The sequence below is a fragment of the Sapajus apella genome, unplaced genomic scaffold (genome assembly GCF_009761245.1).
Source record: "Sapajus apella isolate SASKATOON/1434 unplaced genomic scaffold, GSC_monkey_1.0 scaffold105, whole genome shotgun sequence".
Lineage (NCBI taxonomy): Eukaryota > Metazoa > Chordata > Mammalia > Primates > Cebidae > Sapajus > Sapajus apella.
The window spans coordinates 6,295,136-6,314,816 of NW_022437045.1; the positions used below are offsets into that span (position 1 = coordinate 6,295,136).

The 19,681-nt window shown below is 42.8% G+C and overlaps 1 protein-coding gene across 2 annotated transcripts in view; it reads right to left on the reverse strand.

Annotated features, from left to right (window-relative positions):
• Nucleotides 1-19,681, reverse strand: part of MTHFD1L (methylenetetrahydrofolate dehydrogenase (NADP+ dependent) 1 like) — a 228,139-nt gene that overhangs the window by 189,480 nt on the left and 18,978 nt on the right. Inside the window, exons 6-7 of one of the 2 annotated variants that reach the window (XM_032258828.1) lie at nucleotides 19,045-19,145; nucleotides 16,398-16,537 (exon numbers count right to left, since the gene is read on the reverse strand). In XM_032258828.1, the coding sequence (XP_032114719.1) occupies nucleotides 16,398-16,537; nucleotides 19,045-19,145 (241 nt within the window). The remainder of the gene's footprint in view (nucleotides 1-16,397; nucleotides 16,538-19,044; nucleotides 19,146-19,681) is intronic. The other variant, XM_032258829.1, reaches the window with a different exon arrangement.

Genomic DNA, 19,681 nt, shown 5'->3' on the forward strand with positions numbered 1-19,681 from the left:
GCTCCAAATCTCCCGACAGAGGAGGAGCACGATAAAAATCGAAATGCGTGTCTTCTCATAGAGCTGACAAAGCCAACTTTTAAAAGCTAATGCCTTGGAAATATTTGATCAATTTGACCATGTGAGTAGGGAAAAGCGTATTAACACTCATTGATTATCCAGTAACAAGCGAAACTGCATTCCCTGCTTTTCAGCTCCTGACTGTATTATTACTCTGACTTTATTATGGAAGTAGAAGAGCACACCGCCATGGTGTCACACAGACTTGACACATTAATTAATTAATTAATTAATTAAATATTAATCACATTAAAAAGAAGGGAGAAATCCCTACTAAAACATTTGCCCAGGGCGGACACGTTGGCTCATGCCACCATGCTGGGTAATCCCAGCACTTTGGGAGGCCAGGGTGGGAAGACTGCTTGAGCCCAGAAGTTTGAGAACAGCTTGGGCAAGATAGGAAGACCCTGTCTCTACAAAAATAAAATAAAAATTAGCCAGGTGTGGTGAGGCGTGCCTGTGGTCCTAGCTACTTAAGAAGCTGAGGTAGAATGATCGCTTGAGCCCAGGTCACAGCTGCAGTGAGCCGTGATCACGCCACTGTACTCCAGCCTGGGTGACAGGGCAAGACCCTGTCTCAAAAACAAAATACATTTGCCTAAATAACCATTCTTCTGTGCCACAGGGCCAAAATATCACTCATCCTCTGTAAGAACTTTGCAGCCAAATGAGAATCACTTGAACCCAGGAGGCGGAGGTTGCAGTGAGCCGAGCTCACGCCACTGCACTCCAGCCTGAACAATGGAGTGGCTCTGTCTAAAAAAAAAAAAAAAATTGCAGCCAATATCACCAGCAATCTAATCCCGTAAAGCCACCTATAATTTCTACTGATCTAAAATACAGCCAGCACTCCAGGTGATGGTATATATGGGGGAAAAAAATAGTGCTAGTGGAAAAAGGATTTTAAACATCTATATATAAAAAAAAAAATTTATTTCTTCATTTACACATACTACTGTCAAAAATTCAACCACAGCAATCCTCAAGAGAAATACAAAGGTTTAAGCTTTGTCGCAGATCTGCAGATAAGAAACGCCATTTTGCTAGATTTTCAGGCACAAAAGCAGCAAAACCAGAACATGTTAAAACAACGGTAAAAAGGAGGTTAATGTGAACAAGACTGAAATGTTCATTTTGGAGGAAGCCAAGGATCACAGGTTCACACAAGTCCCCTAAGAACACTTATTTTCCTACACGTGGTGTCTTTGATACAACCTGTTCTTTTCATTACCTATAAATCTTGGAAATCTCATTCTGAGCCCTCGGCTCCATACCTACACTCAACTCTAACGTGGGCTTGCTCATCAGCGACTGGGGAACAGCTCATTCCACAGAGAAAAGACAAACGCTCCTCCCTTAGCAATGATCGCATAGTAGATGTTAATTCTTTCTGGAAAGGAAAAGTGCTAGATGCTTAAATCAGTAAATAACCCACCAAGGACAAGGGAAGATTTTAATGAGCTAAAATTCAAGGAGAATTATTGTCTCACTCGCTGTTCCTACTTTCCACCTCCCAAATGGGAAAGACTCTGGCCAAAGCTTGGCTTGAAACTCTACCTCATAACAAAATATTGCTTTCTTTGCTGAGACGAGCAGAGCAGCTTAAAGCAACCACCCCAACTCCCCAGGCAGAGAACCGAATGTTAAAACAATAGTAAGACGCAGATATGCAGATACTTAACGGGGAGTGTGTGTGGGTGCAGTAATTCAGATAACTGAAGATGAATTTTCTCGAAGTCATTAATTTTTAAGCTGGAGGGACAAGCATCTGAATATAAAGAGATGTGGGAACGGAGGACAGAGGAGATTTGGAAAGTTATATGCAATATCATAATTTTGTATTTAGCAAATAAAATGCATTAAAATTTTTAAAACTAAATACAGCCCTGCCCTCTTAACTAGAAAATGGTATGTATCTTCTATCAATGTGCTTTGAAACAGTTCATATCACATGAGAATCTCAGATATGAGATCTGTATATATACTTAAAATCCAGAATGGGTAAAAAAAGATATTTTCTAAAGAACTGTGGTTTATATCACTTGAGACCTATGAAAAGTGTTTCTACATCCTTTAAACATTCCCAGCACACTTCAGAAAATCAAGTTCAATTCCTTATGAGGGTCAGTTGAATAAAAAAGAAAGAAAACAATGTTCAAAATGATCAACATTACTTTAAAAAATTAACAGGTAGGTGATTTGTCCAGCAAGGATGTGCTTCTGAAATTACAATAACTAAAGACATTGGGGCCGGGCGCGGTGGCTTGCGCCTGTAATCCCAACACTTTGAGAGACTGAGGCGGGCGGATTACCTGAGGTCAGGAGTTTGAGACCAGCTTGACCAACATGGAGAAACCCTGTCTCTACTAAAAACACAAAAAATTAGCCAGGCAGGGTGGCGTATGCCTGTAATCCCAGCTACTCGGGAGGCTGAGGCTAGAGAATTGCTTGAACCTGAGAGGCAGAGGTTGCAGTGAGCCAAGACTGGTGCAACAAGAGCAAAACTTCGTTTAAAAAAAAAAAAAGACACTGGCATTCTCAACTAGTGCCTGAGTGATGGCCCACCATGGTCAGACACAGAGAACACAGTGGGGTCTGGAGGGCAGGCAGGGACTCTCCACACAGAGGTGGTCCCTTGCTTTTCACTTTCAACAAACTGGGACACACTGTAGTTTACGTGTGCCCAGGTAAGTGGCTTTATGGGTCACATTATGCTCCATGGCAGATTCTTCACGAGGCTTTATTTATTTATTTTTGGAGACAGGGTCTCACTCTGTCGCCTAGGCTGGAGTGCAGTGGCAGGATGTCAGCTCACTGCAGCCTGGACTCCTGGGCTCAAGTGATCCTCCCACCTCAGCCTCCCAAGGAGCTGGGAGTACAGATGTGCTCCACCATGCCCAGTTCATTTTTTAAAAATTTTTTGTAGAGACAGGGTTTCATCATGTTGCCCAGGCTGTCTTAAATTCCTAGGCTCAAGTGATCTGCCTGCCTTGGCCTTCCACAGTGCTGGAATGACAGATGTGAGCCACTGTGCCCAGCATACAATGATTTATGATCAGACAGGGCATGTCCATGAAAAACCTTAGGTAGCAAGGGGACTCCTAAGCTGCCTTGTGACAACATTTCTATAAAGAGCAGATGTCACTTTTCTAAGAAATTTGTCACTTTTTTTTTTTTTTTTTTGAGATGGAGTTTCACTCTTATTACCCAGGCTGGAGTGCAATGGCGCGATCTCTGCTCACCGCAACCTCCACCTCCTGGGTTCAGGCAATTCTCCTGCCTCAACCTCCTCAGTAGCTGGGATTACAGGCACGCGCCACCATGCCCAGCAAATGTTTTGTATTTTTAGTAGAGACGAGGTTTCACCATGTTGACCAGGATGGTCTCGATCTCTTGACCTCGTGATCTACCCGCCTTGGCCTCCCAAAGTGCTGGGATTACAGGCTTGAGCCACCGCACCCGGCCGAAATTTGTCACTTTTATCAGATGTCAAAATGTGTGCACTTTTTCTTACTGTCAGGTTGGGCTACAGCATGTGGCTCCCACAGTCAGATGTGTTTTAGGAAGATTCCTCTGGAAACCGGATTGAAAATGCCTTAGAGGGGGTAGGAGGAAAAGCAAGGTACGGAGACCTCCTGGAGGAGGCGTCTGCAGGAAGCTGGGTGCCCAGGTCTGAAGCTGAGAATGGCCTGGGAGCTTGGGGATGTGGGTCGGGAGACACAGCATTTAGGTGATGGTTAAAACCAGAAGTGTGGATGCCCCAAGGGAAACTGGCAGAATAGGAAGGAAAGCAGGTTAGTGGACATCCTTGGGGAGCACTAATCTTAAATGGTTAGAGGTAAGGAACAGATGGTAGAGATCATCATCTCCTGGAGCTAGGAAGGTCAGGAAGGGGCATTTTCCTTCAGGCCAAGGGAAAAGGGTGTGGCCAACAGGTTTATATGACAGCAGCGGCCAAGCAAGATAAAAGCAAAAAAATACATTTTTGGCAATTATGAATTAATGGTGACTCCACTGTAGAAATGTGCATTAGGAACCATGCCTGAAACAGTCCTGCCATTACTATAGAGTGTGCTGCCTACAAAGGGAGATTTCATTCAAGCAGAATGTTTCATGAGCAGATGCCCTGTTCATTCATTAATTTTTTAAACTCTGAATATCTAACTTTGTATTTGAAATTAAATGAACATTGATCATAAGATTACTGCTTTATATAGCCAGATGTGGTGGCACACGCCTGTAATCCTAGCTACTCGGGAGGCTGAGGCAGGAGAATCGCTTGAACCCAGGAGGCGGAGGTTGCATGGAGCCGAGATCACGCCACTGCACTCCAGCCTAGGCAACAAGAGCCAGACTCCTTCTCAAAAAAAAAAAAAAAAAAAAAATTATTGCTTTGTATCTATGACTCAGTATCCCTCTTTCCCTGCAGTATTAAGCATGCATTAAATAGGAATGTTAAAACAGTATAACAAAGAAACCCTGTCTCTACTAAAAATACACAATTAGCGGGATGTGGTGGCGCATGCCTATAACCCCAGCTACTCGGGAGGCTGAGGCAGGAGAAGTGCTTGAACCCGGGAGGTGGAGATTGCAATAAGCTTAGATGGCGCCATTGCACTTCGGCTTGGGCAACAAGAGCAAAACTCTGCCTCAGCAGTAATAACATAGCGTAACTACTCTAAGAACGTCAAACCGTCTTCATTCAGATCTTGTCATACTTTGGCAAGATAAGGGGATGACAACTGCAGCCAAAGGTATTTTCCCTACATCACGTCCACCCGGTGATCTCATCCTGGGAGAACGTTTTTCCTTTCAGGAACTGGGTGTATTTCTATTATTTCTACTCTCCTCTGTGATTAGTAGAACAGATTATTGGCTTTTAAAATTTTAAGATGTTTCTTATGGCTATTTCATAAATCAAAATGACTACAAGCCAAATGGACATGTGGGAGTTAGAATTACAGCATTTATCTACCAAATTTTTCCCCTAAAGGACAATAAATGACATTCCTTTTTCTAAATGTTCCTAAGTTCATCTCTTACTTCATCATTCAACTTATTTCCTGCTCAACATATCAGAAGGAAATATCAAAGATATTTAGCTGTGACCAAAATGCTGGACAAGACAATTCCTCTGGAAGCCAGCTTCACACTTACAACAGTCGTGACAGATGATAAAAGGAGAAAAATGCAACGCCATTCTGGGAATGGATATACTTTAGTAACCCATCAAAAATAACTCCCTTCCATATACTTTAGGAATAAACAAAATTCAAAAGTGGCGCTAAGAGAATATGTGTGTAGATGAGGGGTGGTAACGAGGAGTTTCCTTCACATGACAAAGACGTAGAACCAAAATACCTTATTTTGGTTCCTTTAGTACAAAAATAGGGAGATGCTCAAGTGACAGTTCCCAGAGCAACACCAGGCAAGCCAGGCTTCAGAGAGGAACAGGCCTGAGGATTTATGCTCATACGTTAACCACAAACTTTAATACACACAGCGTGTTCACATTCATGCAAATTGCCATTGCTGGGGGAAATTCTGCTTTGCATTTCCTGACATTTTATGCTTTTCAATTCTGAGCCTCACGTTGCACATCAACAGATTTCTGCATTCCATTTCCTTTGAGAACTCTCCGGCCCTCAGTTGCCTACTCTGAAAAGCGAGGAATTGAGGCGTAGCAGGGAGAGCACCATGGGGGGAGGCCTGTGACCTGTGTTCAAATCCAGACACTGCTCCTTATCAGCGACAATCAGGGTCAAGGCTCTCTGGTGAGCATAATATCCAGCTTTCAGGGTTGCCGGGTGAATGTGAGGCATATATGTAAAAGCCGTGAAAAGGAAGTCTCCACAGAGTGATAAGGTGCTTTATTGTTACAGGTTATGTTTAAGACATTCCCATTAAAAGATTCAAAATTCCACAGCCTTGAAAAGCATTCGCATTGTCCCGGTGTGGTGGTTCATGCCTGGAATCCCAGCTACTCTTAAGAGGGAGGCTGAGGCAGGAGAATCGCTTGAACCAAGGAGGCAGAGGCTGCAGTAAGCTGAGATCACGCCACTGCACTCCAGCCTGGGTAACAGAGTGAGATCCTGTCTCACACAAAAAAAAATCTGCACTGCAGCAGGGGTGAAAAAGGAAGCCAACCTCTGCCGATAGTGCAGAAAAGGAAATGGGAGATAAGCCACTGCCAGGGCGCTGAAGGTGATGCTTCCAGCCTGTTCTCTGCAGGACACAAGCCTGCAGCCCTTCTTCCAGAACGGGGGTAGGCTCTCTTGTGCGGTGTTCACACCTCACTTCCCCATCTGGCCCCTGATGACCACAAAGACTCATTTGTGGTTGACCGCAGGTGACTGCAAAGTAACACAGGCATCATGGAGGCTGAAACTTACCCCACAGCTGAGAAGCGTGTTAAAGCCCCAGATGAAGTTTCCCACAGAAAAATCGGAAAGGAGGTCAGTGTGATTCCACTGTTGTTTGTTAAACTGGCTTTGCAATCCCATGACGCTAACACAATTTATACTCTTATATCCATGAGAAAATACATTCCACATTCAGACCAACCTTCAAACATTTAGAACACAATCTATCAGAATGTTTTGCTTATAAGATACAGAGGCCAGGCACGGTGGCTCAAGCCTGTAATCCCAGCACTTTGGGAGGCCAAGACGGGTGGATTACAAGGTCAAGAGATCGAGACCATCCTGGTCAACATGGTGAAACACCGTCTCTACTAAAAATACAAAAAATTAGCTGGGCATGGTGGTGCGTGCCTGTAATCCCAGCTACTCAGGAGGCTGAGGCAGGAGAATTGCCTGAACCCAGGAGGCAGAGGTTGCGGTGAGCCGAGATCGCACCATTGCATTCCAGCCTGGGTGACAAGAGTGAAACTCCGTCTCAAAAAAAAAAAAAAAAGATACAGAAAGGGCATCATAAAACGAAGGTAATGTCGGGAAAAGTGGAGATACATGGTGTTTTAATTACATTTTTACTCACATATTTGATATAACAACAATACATTTCTTCTCAATTTCAGTTTCTCAGCTTAAATTCTGAACCACCTAAGACCAGTCTGTTAATTATACAGCCCCATTTCGATCTCATGCCCATTAGTTTGAATGTATCATCTCACAAATCCTTCCCTCAACACTGCTACGTATTACGGCCTGATTTTTTTTGGCTTTCCAAAAGGCTCTATTCATCTTCCTCCCTGGTATTAATCAGCAGAGCAATGATCAGATAGAAGCCAGACGGGAAAGTGGGGAGCTGACCCCCTAAATCTGTCAAAGAAAGCTGAGGGTCTGACACTATTCAGTGCACTTAATTCCAGACTATTGATGACCTGGGCTATGGATTACCTCAGCCCCTCGCTGAGCACGAGGCTGTGATGTCCGGGAAGGTCCAGTGCTTTTTTCTCCATCTCACCTGCAGCAGGCAGGGGAGGGGGTGAACTCGCCTCACTGAGGCTGTCTTGTGTGTCCACCCCTGCCCTCTCTGAAGGTGCTCACCATCTCCTCTAAAAAGAGAGCCCGGACGGCTGGGGATGAGCCCCAGGCCTCAGAGAGGGGACAGCATTCGGTCTACTTCAGCTCAATTCTCTTAACAAGTATGGCTCAGGGATTGCAAACATCAGAATAAAATAAGAGTGAAGCCAATACAAGTCAAAGGTCTTGGGTCTTGGTCTCTCTCATCTGAGGTGGCCAGTGCTTTCTGGTTTTCAATAAGGAGAAGTTATTTCTTAGTCCCAAATTCTCACAGCAGGTTAAAAATAATAATAAAGAAAAAAGAGATTAGACTTTGTGTGATGATCTGGAATAAGAGCTGACGTGGGACCATGTTAAAAACACAGGCCATTGTGCCACCTCTACCATTTTTTAATCACATGATCTTTGCAAAGTCTCCCCTCTGAGACTCAGTTTCCTAATGTGTGATATGAGGAGGATGACAGTCCTGCCTAACAGGATGAGTGTGCAGATGGCTGAGATAACAGGGGTACAAGACAGGGCCTGCTTCAGAGTGGACATTCTGTCAATTAATGTTGGCTGTCATTGCTGTCACTGCAGCACATTATGGCTTTAAATACATTCTATCCTGTTAAAAGAATTGTCACATAACTCACTAATCTAGTACAGTTTAAAAGCTAGAGTTCCTCCCTTCTCCCAGATATGATTCTTTTTTCAAGAAGTCATCCTTTCACATGTAAGTACATTTAGAATTCTCCAATTCACTTTTAAAAGCCTTTCATGAGCCATGCTGTGCACTAAATTTAAACTGCAAAGGACTTTGTGATAGTTCAGCTTTGCTCAAAAAATAAAAAACCTAGACACTTTGATCCTTCAAAGGTGAAAGACCTATATCTTTTCCTTCTGTGAGTGCCAGTTTTGAGCGTCTCTGTGCTCAGGAGGAGAGGGAAAAATGAGATCCTCTGAGAAAAACAAAATAAAATGGTTCTCTGATTTCTAGGTTATTTCTTCTGCATGCAGCTGGGGTTTACCTCATCTCCCAGCTGGAGACCATTTCAGCATTGTCCAGCTGTGCCTTAACCACAGGTTCAGAGGAGACTCGAGAGAGCAGGGCCCCAGCATGCCTGCCCACCTCTCCCTCCATGTGGGGCACCACTCCCTTGTAAACACCAATGCAAAACCATGCCCACCTCAGCTGCTTTTGGCACCAGAATCAAATCATCGGGATCAGGAAGAGGTTATCTCCAAACCTAGGCTCATTCCTGAGAGTGAAGCCAACACTGTCATTCCTCTGCAGGGCTCAGCATGCTGGGTGTGGGGGCCTGCATTTGGGTGGAGGAAAGAGCGGGGTTCCCTAGCCCTGCCCAAAAGCACTAGCTCCAGTGCCTGGGCTTCCTGATACGTGACACTCCACAGCATATAGCTAATTTGGACAAATGCCCAAGCGTTCTTCCCCTCCCCAACTCTAGGGTCTCCAAGGAAATGCTCAACGCATCTCCAAGCCTGGAAAAGATGCTCAGAATCAGAGCAGGAAATTTATTCTCTGTTTTCAACTATACATCCCAGTGGGCATAAGTTACACAGCTACCAAACACCAAAGTCTATTCTGGTTTCTGTGGACCCCTAAGAAGTTCAACTCTTCATGCTCAGGCTCCATGGAGATGTTATGTGTAAATCAGCGTCCACAGACTATCCTTCCACTTAGACAGACGGACAAAGTATCGATTTCTATTTGTAACTAATTCGATGTAACTATTCGTTAAAACTACAGAGCCTGAAAGTAATAACTGGTCCATCAGGGACCTCCAGCAGACATGTTCGGAAGGAGAGTGACTTCCGAGTAACATGAAGCATGGGAAGGAAGAGGTCCACAGCTTTGGAGGAAAGGATGCTATTATGTCATTAAAGGTCATAGTAATAATCTACTAAGGATTGGAAGATGAGCCTGACTGGCTTAAGCTGGGTCCCCGCTCTGGTCAGGCCCTCCTCTCTCTGGGACATTGTCTCACGGTAATTTTGCTTTCGGTTTCCCTCTCTTGGCCAATATTCTGCTGCGAGACTTCACAGACAAACAGCTGGAGACACTCTGTCCTTCCCCCACCTACACAATGGAAGCATGTATACCAGGCTTCCAGTGAGGGACCCCAGGTCACACTACTTTACTAGTTAATCTACTTACAATTTGAGTGATTTGCCTCATTGACCCACATTGGTGTGTATATACATATAGATCTCTCTCTCTCTCTCTCTAAATATATATATATTAATATATATAATATATTATACGAAAATATATATAGTATATATAATGTATATATATTACATACATATATATATTACAATATATATTACACATGTAGTATATTTGTATATATTATATATTTAATATATTTAATATATATTATATATATATTTCCCCCCATCGCTCTGTCACCCAGCTGTAGTGCAGTGGTGCACTGCCCTCGGCCTCCCCAGGTTCAGGTGATCCTCCTACCCCAGCCTCCAGAGTATCTAGGACTACAGCCACCATGCCTGGCTAAGTTTTGCACTTTTTGTAGAGATGTGGTTTCACCATGTTGGCAGGCTGGTCTCAAATTCCGGGGCTCAAGCAATCTGCCTGCCTCAGCCTCCCAAAATGCTGGGATTACAGGTGTGAGCCACTGCACCTGGCCCATATTAGCATTTAATTTCATTCTCACAACTGTCCCATAAAGTAGGGAATATATGATTGCCATTCTACACAGGAGGAAACAGGCTCAGAGCAGCCACAGCTAAGGCTCGAGCCCAGAGCTGTGTGTCCCTAAAGGCTACGCTCTACTGCTTACTGAGAACACAAATGTTGTGCCCAACTTGAAAGCCTGAAAGGCAATTTCTGGTGGTTGCAGCAGGCTGCCTGGTAACTGGAAGGTCAGCCCACACCGGGAAGAGTACCTGTGGCTACAGATGGTGGAAAGAACTCTCATGTTACACAGTCACATCCGAGGCCCAACCTTTCATCCTCGGCTTTGGAAATCCCCAGCCAGATGTCCCACAGCGGGTAGGTGTTGTGGGGATGGGGGTCTTGTTCCATGTCAGGTACAAATAAGCACATCAGAAACGCTTGTCAAAGATAATGTTCTTCTACTAAGTGGCCGTAATCCTAAGCTTGTTCTCTTCTTTCCTCAACTCTTTTATCATTGTCAATAAGGAGAAGTTAAATAGACTATTATCTTAAAATGCACTTTTTTTTTAAGACGGGGTTTCACTATGTTGGTCAGGCTGGTCTTGAACTCCCGACCTCAGGTGATCTGCCTGCCTTGGCCTCCAAAGTGCTTGGATTACAGGCATGAGCCACCATACCCGGCCTTAAAATGCACTTTTATTCTTGGTTGATTCAACTGGACAACAAAAATCCCCATCTGGGCCAGGTATGGCGACTCATGCCTATAATTCCAGCACTCTGAGAAGGCCACGTGGGTGGAACACTTGAGGTCAGGAGTTCTAGACCAGCCTGGCCAACATAGTGAAACCCCATCTCTACTAAAAATATAAAAATTAGCCGGGGGTGGTGGTGCTGGCCTGTAATCCCAGCTACTCAGGTGGCTGAGGCATGAGAATTGCTTGAAACCATGAGGCAGACATCTAGTGAGCCAAGATCGCACCATTGTACTCCGGCATGGGTAACAGAGAGAGCCTCTGTCTCAAGGGGAAAAAAATCCCTATCTGTTGTTAACATTTTTACTTCCAGTGTTTTCATAGTGAAGCTTTCCAAGGGTGTGCCAGGTGTGGACAGAGCATGTCCCTATTGACTGCCACAGGACACTAACTCGTGCCTAGGTGGCTTTCTGCACCACTGTGGCTTCCAGATGGCCATTGAGTGGTACAATCCATGTATTACCATGCCTCCATATTACCATGGCTCCAAGGAAGGCTAGAATTCCTACTAAGGAAATTAATGGCAAGAGTTTTCTGCCCCATACATTCTTGTAAAAATACAACACAGGAGGCCAGGTATGGTGGCTCACACCTGTAATCCCAGCACTTTGGGAGACCGAGGTGGGCAGATCACCTGAGGTCGAGAGTTCGAGACCAGCCTGACCAACTTGGAGAAACCCCATCTCTACTAAAAATACAAAATTATTAGCTGGGTGTGGTGGCGCATGCCTGTAATCCCAGCTATTAGGGAGGCCGAGGCAAGAAAATCACTTGAACCTGGGTGGCAGAGGTTGCGGTGAGCCAAGATTGCACCATTGCACTCCAGCCTGGGTAACAAGAGTGAAACTCCGGCTCAAAAACCAAAAAAAACAACACAGGAATAGTGACAATTCAAACGTCAGGTAGACACAGGGAGGCATATGGGTTGCAGGAAGGTAAGTGGCTAGTGAAAGGCTAGCTGCCAGCATGAAAGACCCAGGCTGTCATTTGTGTTGGTACAGGAGCCTGCCACAGGTAGGTAGACCAGGTAGAAGGGGACAAGAATGGGGCGGAGCCATGAACATTTCTTCCCATGCTTTTGGCTACAAAGATGACGCAATAATAAGAATGAAAGTTGACAGACTCTAACATTCGCAATGGTGCCACTATAAATACCAAAGACTCAGGGAAAAAATATGTGTGCAACATCAACTATGAAAGAGAACCTTCTGGTACATATGAAAACAAGAATGTTACCCCGTGACTAGATTCTCCAGAAAGTCAAGCCACTTAATTATTCTCAAAGTTCAGATGAGATTTACCCCAAAGTACAGAGACAAGGTGATTTATTCCCGTAATAAAAAAAGTACTTCGAAAAATGTCTTTGTTTTTCAAAAATACAGATACAACTAGCAAAAGCATCTGTGACAGCTGTGAAAACATTCAATTGCCAAGGAAGGTATTTTCTCTTTTCACCACAGCTGTTCAGTGCAGGGCAAGGTTTATTTTCCTCTTCTACTGAGCTTCCAAATCAAAATTTCTGGGCTCTCAAGTGCAAAATACTGCCCTTGAATTTTCTTGGATAGGCTACCACCATGTGGTGATCGCTAAAAACGCACACAGGTTCAGGTTTAACTGCAAGGCTGCCTTCCTGATCTGTCTTAACCCAAGCATTACATAAATTAGATCCACCTGCCAAGAAAAGATTCCAAATCTGCTGAGACACCTGGCTTCCCTGGCAAGATTACAATCTACTCCTCATTTCCATTCTCACCCCGCAACATGAGGAACACGTATTTTTAGATCATGTTCTGTAGTAACTGATTGTACTTAATGCATTCGTTTTAAACTTCACTTTGCTTGAAATCTGTGAGCTGTACTGGCATTTTTTAAAATGAAAAACAATTATTTCAGACATGAAAATGTAAAACGATAACCTAACATACCTAGACAACACCTATTGCCCAGTTTAAGAAAAAAGGGATGAAGGTGTCTAGGTTTCCTTTCAATCTATATCCACATCCTTGCCTCAATAAATGCTTTGCAGATTTGGTTCATAGTTTCCATTATTTCTTCATATTTTTACTTCATTTGCATGGACTCCTAATAATATATGACTTCTAATATATATATGAAAAATCTAATATACATATATATATATGTATATAACGATTCCATGCAAATGAAGTAAAAACATAAAGAAATAATACGTAGGTTAGGATTATATATATGTGTATATATGTATTAGGATGACCTATATATGTTGGGTTGCTTTCAGACATATATAAATGGTGTTATATGAAATATATCCTTCTACAACTTGGGTTTTTGTTCACTGAATGGTGTTTTAAAAAAAGTCTTCCAGGCTGGGCACAGTGGCTCATGCCTGTAATCCCAGCACTTTGGGAGGCCAAAGTGGGCAGATCACCTGAGGTCAGGAATTCGAGACCAGCCTGGCCAACATGGTGAAACCCCGTCTCTACTAAAAATACAAAAATTAGTCAGGGTGGTGGTGCACACCTGTAGTCTGAGCTACTCGGGAGGCTGAAGCGGGAGAATCACTTGAACCCAGGAGGCAGAGGTTGCAGTGAGCTGAGATCACGCCACTGCACTGCAGCCTGGGGGACAGAGCAAGACTCTGTCTCAAAAAAACAAACAAAAAACAAAACAAAACAAAATGCATGTTGCTATCTACAGCTCTAGTTTATTGATTTTCACTGATTTAATATCATTCTGTTTCATGAATGTATGTCTATGCTACTCTACATACAACTATACTGATTTTTCCATTCACGCTGATGGGCATTTAGGTCACTGTTTAAATACTTTCCGTGGTGCACTTGGTTTCTCAAGTCGCCTGCCTGGCCCTCTCCCAAGTTGTACTTTCCTTCTTTCCTTTCCTTACTATTCTAAAGCTTTTTAATAGGCTTTCCGTCCTCCTTTGAAACTTGCCTCAGTCTCTCCTGCCTTATGCCCCTCGGTCCAATTCTTTCTTCTGAGGAGGCCAGAGTTGAAGCTCTGCAGTCCTGTATGGATACACCAGCACTGCCTCCAGTAACAGATTTGGTGCACGTGACTCAGATACATTCCCTAGTGGTCATCAAGCTCCGGATGACCAGTGAGGAATACCATCCTCTTAATACTCAAGAGTCACCCTTCTACAGGGGACCTCTAGCCTGCTTATCAGTGGGACACAACGGGGGCAAAATCCTGCCCTGTCTCCCTTGCACCTGGCAGGGTACCGCTTTCACCAACTCATGGAGCCAACTGAGCTCTGACAGCTAGCAGAAAGGGGCCAAGACCCACAGAACCACCACTGGCCCTCTGTTTCAAACAAACAAACAAAACTTTTTGCATTGTAAACATGCTACTCTGACCAATCGTAAACACACCTTTTTATAGATATGGGCAAGTTTGGTCTATGATACATATTTAGAGTGAGATTCCTGGATCAAAGAGTAGCTCAAACTCTACTAAACTGCTTTCCAAAATGCCTATTTCATACAAGAAAATGAGCTGGGTGTGGTGGCATGTGCCTGTCATCACAGCTACTTGGGAGGCTGAGGCAGGAGAACTGCTTGAACGCAGGAGGTTGCAGTGAGCCGAGATTGCGCCACTGCACTCCAGCCTGGGAGACACAGCAAGACTCCATCTCAAAAAAAAAGAACCAAAATGCTTATTTCAAATTTTAACTCCTGCCAGCAATATATGAATTCCCATAGCTCTGGACATTTGTCAATATGTCTAACTGGCACTTTTTACCTACTGCCAATATGACTGGTAAGCAAAAACAGCAGGAAACCAGGCAGCTTTTCAAGTGTCTTTTAAACCTCAGGCTCCTTATCTGTTAGTGGTCTGTCATGTGTCCATTTTTCTAACAGATTGTCTTTGTCTTATTGATTTGGAGGAATCTTTTATAACATACTAATTACTGGCTAAATGTTTGTTATAAATATCTTCTATACTCTACCTGTCTTTTCACTTCTTTAAGAACTTCTTTTTAGAAAGAAAAGCTTTGGGGTTTTAAAAAATTTGATAGTCAGATTTATGCATCTTTTCTTTAGCAATCTGTGCTTTTTGGGTCTCTTAAACTATCCTTCCAATGCCAACATCTTAAAAGCATACGCCTATATTTTTTTTCTATAAGTTTTACAGTTTTGCTTTCCACATTTAGGTATTTTAATATAGAAGTGATTTTTATATGTAGTATCAGGTTAGTATTCCTATTCTAGTCTCATATACATATAACTAGTTTAGTCAGCATCATTTTTAATAATCCTTTCTTTTTTTGAGATGGAGTCTTATTCTGTAACCTAGACTGGAGTGCGGTGGCGTGATCTCGGCTCACGGCAACCTCTGCCTCCCGGGTTCAAGCGATTCAGCTTCCTAAGTACCTGGGACTACAGGCTTGTACTACCATGCCCGGCTAATTTTTTACATTTTTAGTACAGACGGGGTTTCACCATGTTGGCCAGGATGGTCTCAAACTTCTGAGATCAAGTGATCCGCCCACCTCAGGCTCCCAAAGTGCTGGGATTACAGGCGTGAGCACCGTGCCCTGACTTTAATAGTTAATCTTTTCCCCATTGATCTGCAGTACCTTCTCTCAAGCTTCCATATACACATAAATTTCCACCTTCTTCTGTTCTGATAGTCTATTTATCTACCATATTATCCTAATTACTATAAGTGCATAATCATTCATGCTAGGTGGTTGGGAATGTCTCCCACCTACTTTTTCCAAAGAATTATCTTGGTTATCTTTGTCCTTTATGCTTCCATTTGGATTTCAGAATCAGATTGTCAAATTCTACAAAAAACATGTCAGGAACTTATAATTTGCAGAGAATTAGTATCTTTAAGATACTGCATCTTTGCCATGAAGATGATACCTCTACTTTTATATAGGTCTTCTTGATGATTTTCATCCAAATTATAATCACTTTCAAAAGGTCATAATGGTTACTAGATTTACCAAGTGACTATCTGTACTTACTACGGTGAGAATTTAGTTTTTACTCATAATGTAGTGAATGACAGTGATAGATTGTCTCATGTTAAATCACCTGGCAATCCTAAAATAAACCTAACTTGCTGCCATATTTGGTGTTCTAAGATTTTGCTCAAGATTATTTCATTTGTATTCATAGCTGACACTGGCCTGTTAATTTTCCTTCAGCATCTTGTCCTTGCTTGGCTTCGGCACTCGAAGTGTGTTAGGACATGTTCCTTCTTTCTCCATTTGCTAGAGAAAAGGATAGTAGGAGAATGATCTGTTCTTTGAGAGAGCTCATTTGCAAAACCACCTGTCGCCTTTTCTTGTTTGTTTGGTGAATAGACTGACTCAATGTCTTTAATGGATATGGGTCTATTCAATTTTCTTCCTCTAATTTCTTGAATTAAGCACTTAGTTTATACATTTCTAGACTTTCTTCTGTTCTAACATGAGCATTCAACATATGTTTCCAACATGAAACTTACCTTGCTTTGAAGCTGGGGTGTTTTCCACTGGGAGCTCATTGTCATGGACCCTTTTCTCTGGAACAGACATTGTAGAGCAGCTTCCAAAGATCCATGGGCCCCGACTACCAAAATCTTCTTTCCATTGAGGTTGACACCTACTAACCAAATGAAAATTCAGTATTATACCTAACGCTTCAGATCTTTCCTTTAAGAACTTTAACTTAAGAAAAAAGATCCTTTTAGGCTGGGTGCAGTGGCTCACGCCTATAATTCCAGGACGTTGGGAGGCCGAGGCAGGCAGATCACTTCAGGTCAGGAGTTCAAGACCAGCCTAGCCAACATGGTAAAACCCTGTCTCCACTTAAAATACAAAAATTAGCTAGGCATCATGGCACATGCCTGTAATCCCAGCTACTTGGAAGGCTGAGGCAGGAGAATCACTTGAACCCGGGAGACAGAGGTTGCAGTGAGCCAAGGTTGTGCCACTGGACTCCAGGCTGTGCAACAGAGCAACACTGTCTCAAAAAAAAAAACAAAAAACCCTTTTAAAGCTTGACCTTTCTCAGCACCAACCTACAATTGACTGTGAACTAGGAGTGGGGTGTTTATAATCAACAAAAATTCTCTATTCAAACCCTTTTAATTCCAATTCTAGGCTGTATTTCTTTCCACGATATACAACTATGATTTACCAGACTCATTTACTCTTTTCTTTGAGTACTTTCTGATGAAGTGGCTCAGAATCTTCATAATCGACATAATGAAAAAGGACTGTATGTATGGATTATTTCAGAGATTTGAGCTTAATATTACTGTCCAAAGGGCGTATATATCCTGAATGTTAACCTTTTAATAAAATTTTGCCATATATTTTTGAAATTTGTCTTGACTGTAGGGTGTTCAGAGGTAGGAGGGGCATTTGCCTCATTTATATTCAAATTGGAATAGAGAAAAATAATTGGTTGAAATTTTTTTTTCCAGATAGGTTCTTGCTTATTGCCCAGCATGGAGTGCTGTGGTGTGATCACAGCTCATTGCAGCCTTGACCTCCCAGGTTCCAGTGATTCTCCTACCTCAGCCTCCCAAGTAGCCAGGACCACAGGCACATGCCACCACACCTGGCTAATTAAAACAAAAAAATTTTTTTTTTTTTTAAGATGGAGTCTCACTCTGTTGCCCAGCCTGGAGTGCAGTGGTGCAATCTCAGCTCACTGCAAACTCCGCCTCCAGGGTTCAAACAATTCTCCTGCCTCAGCCTCCCAAGTAGCTGGGATTACAGGTGCCCACAACTACACTCAGCTAATTCTTTGTAGTTTCAACAGAGATGGGGTTTCACCATGTTGGCCAGGCTGGTCTTGAACTCCTGACCTCTTGATTTACCCTCCTCGGCCTCCCAAAGTGCTGGGACTACAGGTGTCAGCCACTGCGTGTGGCAAAAATTTGTTTTTGTAGAGATGGAGTCTCCCTATGTTCCCCAAGCTGGTGTCAAACTTCTGGGCTCAAGCAATCCTCCCATCTCGGCTCCACAAAGCAGTGGGAATTACAGGTGTGAGCCACTGCACCTGGCTAATTAGTTGAATCTTAATACAGGTGTGAGCCACTGCACCTGGCCGATTAGTTGAATCTTTGTTCTCAGCTAGAAAGCCCTTAAATATATAAATACTTGGTAGTAATTTACTCACTAAATTTAATAAGGAAGAAAGAGAAAGTATTCATTTCTTTTTCACTGACATAAAAATGCCAAGTCAAAGGGACAACAATGGAAATTAAGTCCTGACTACATGCTGCTCACCAATAAATCCCAGCACTAGGTTCTTGTGCCCTGAACTACATCTGATGGCTTCTTCATTTCTCTCTCTCTCTTTTTTTTTTTTTTTTTTTTTGAGGCAAGGTTTTGCTATGTACCCAGGCTAGACTGCAGTGGTGTGATCATAGCTTACTGCTATCTCAAACTTCAGGGCTTAAGCAATCCTCCCGCCTCGGCCTCCAGCATAGCTGGGTCTACAGGTGCACACAACCATACCCAGCTAATTCTTAAATATTTTGTAGAGAAAAGGTCTCACTATGTTTGCCAAGGCTGGTCTTGAACTTCTGGCCTGAAGCGATCCTCTCGCCTTGGCCTCTCTAGCCCTAAGATTATAGGCATGAGCCACTGTGCCTGGCCTCATTGAAGTCTTCAGTGTAAGTTTTATCTACACCTACATATTGACAGGTTTAGTAAGCTGAAACTGGAATCATATTTTACTGTGGTTATTGAGTGTTTCATGAGAGAAACTGACCATGTTTAAAACAGGGCTAATCGTTTATCTCTACTAATTTCTCTTTTAATTTATAAGATGCTATGACTAGAAAAAGGTTTTCTTTTTTTTTTTTTTTTAACTTTACACACAACCTCACTGAAGATTTTTTTTTCTTTTTTTTTTTTTAAACTTAGAAAAGTTTCTAGGTATTCATTTGTGTCTCCCAAAAGAAAAGATGAGAAAAATAAAGAACGTCAACGTGAAATATCATTTCTATGTTCAATTAGAATCTTCCAAAAACATCTTAAAAGGATATCAGAATAAAAATAAAAATTTTTTAAATTCTTCCCAAAACAAATCCTTATTAAAAATAATGTAAATACCAATAAATAGAAAATAGCAGCATTTCTCAAGGAGCATCCTACCTGATTTTTCAAGGAGTTCAATTACAGCTTTGGCAACCGGTGAAACAAAACACTCATGGGCATCCCCTCGTACCAACTTCCCCAGGTTTATGTCTGTTACTCTAAATCAGAAAATAAGGGACTAGGTTAAGTCAAAGCCCAGCCAAAAAAATCACTCACATGTAATGCACATATTAACATCCAAATAACATCCAAGTCAATGTTTCATAGATAGAATATATTAAAAATGAATTAAAGAGAAAGCAGGGAATAAAGGCCATTCATTTTCTTTTTCTTTCTTTCTTTTTTTTTTTGAGTCAGAGTCTTGCTCTTGTTGCCCAGGCTGGAGTGCAATGGCATGATCTTGGCTCACTGCAACCTCCACCTCCTAGGTTCAAGTGATTCTCCTGCCTCAGTTTCATGAGTAGCTGGGATTACAGGCACCCGCCACCACACCCAGCTAATTTTTTGTATTTTTAGTAGAGATGGGGTTTCACTATGTTGGTCAGGCTGGTCTTGAACTCCTAACCTCAGGTGATCCACCCACCTCGGCCTCCCAAAATCCTGGGAATACAGGCGTGAGCCACCGCGCCCGGCCAAGGCCATTAATTTTCTAAGGCAGTACCTTAGGAAACTTCATCCTGGCCCTGACCTGGGG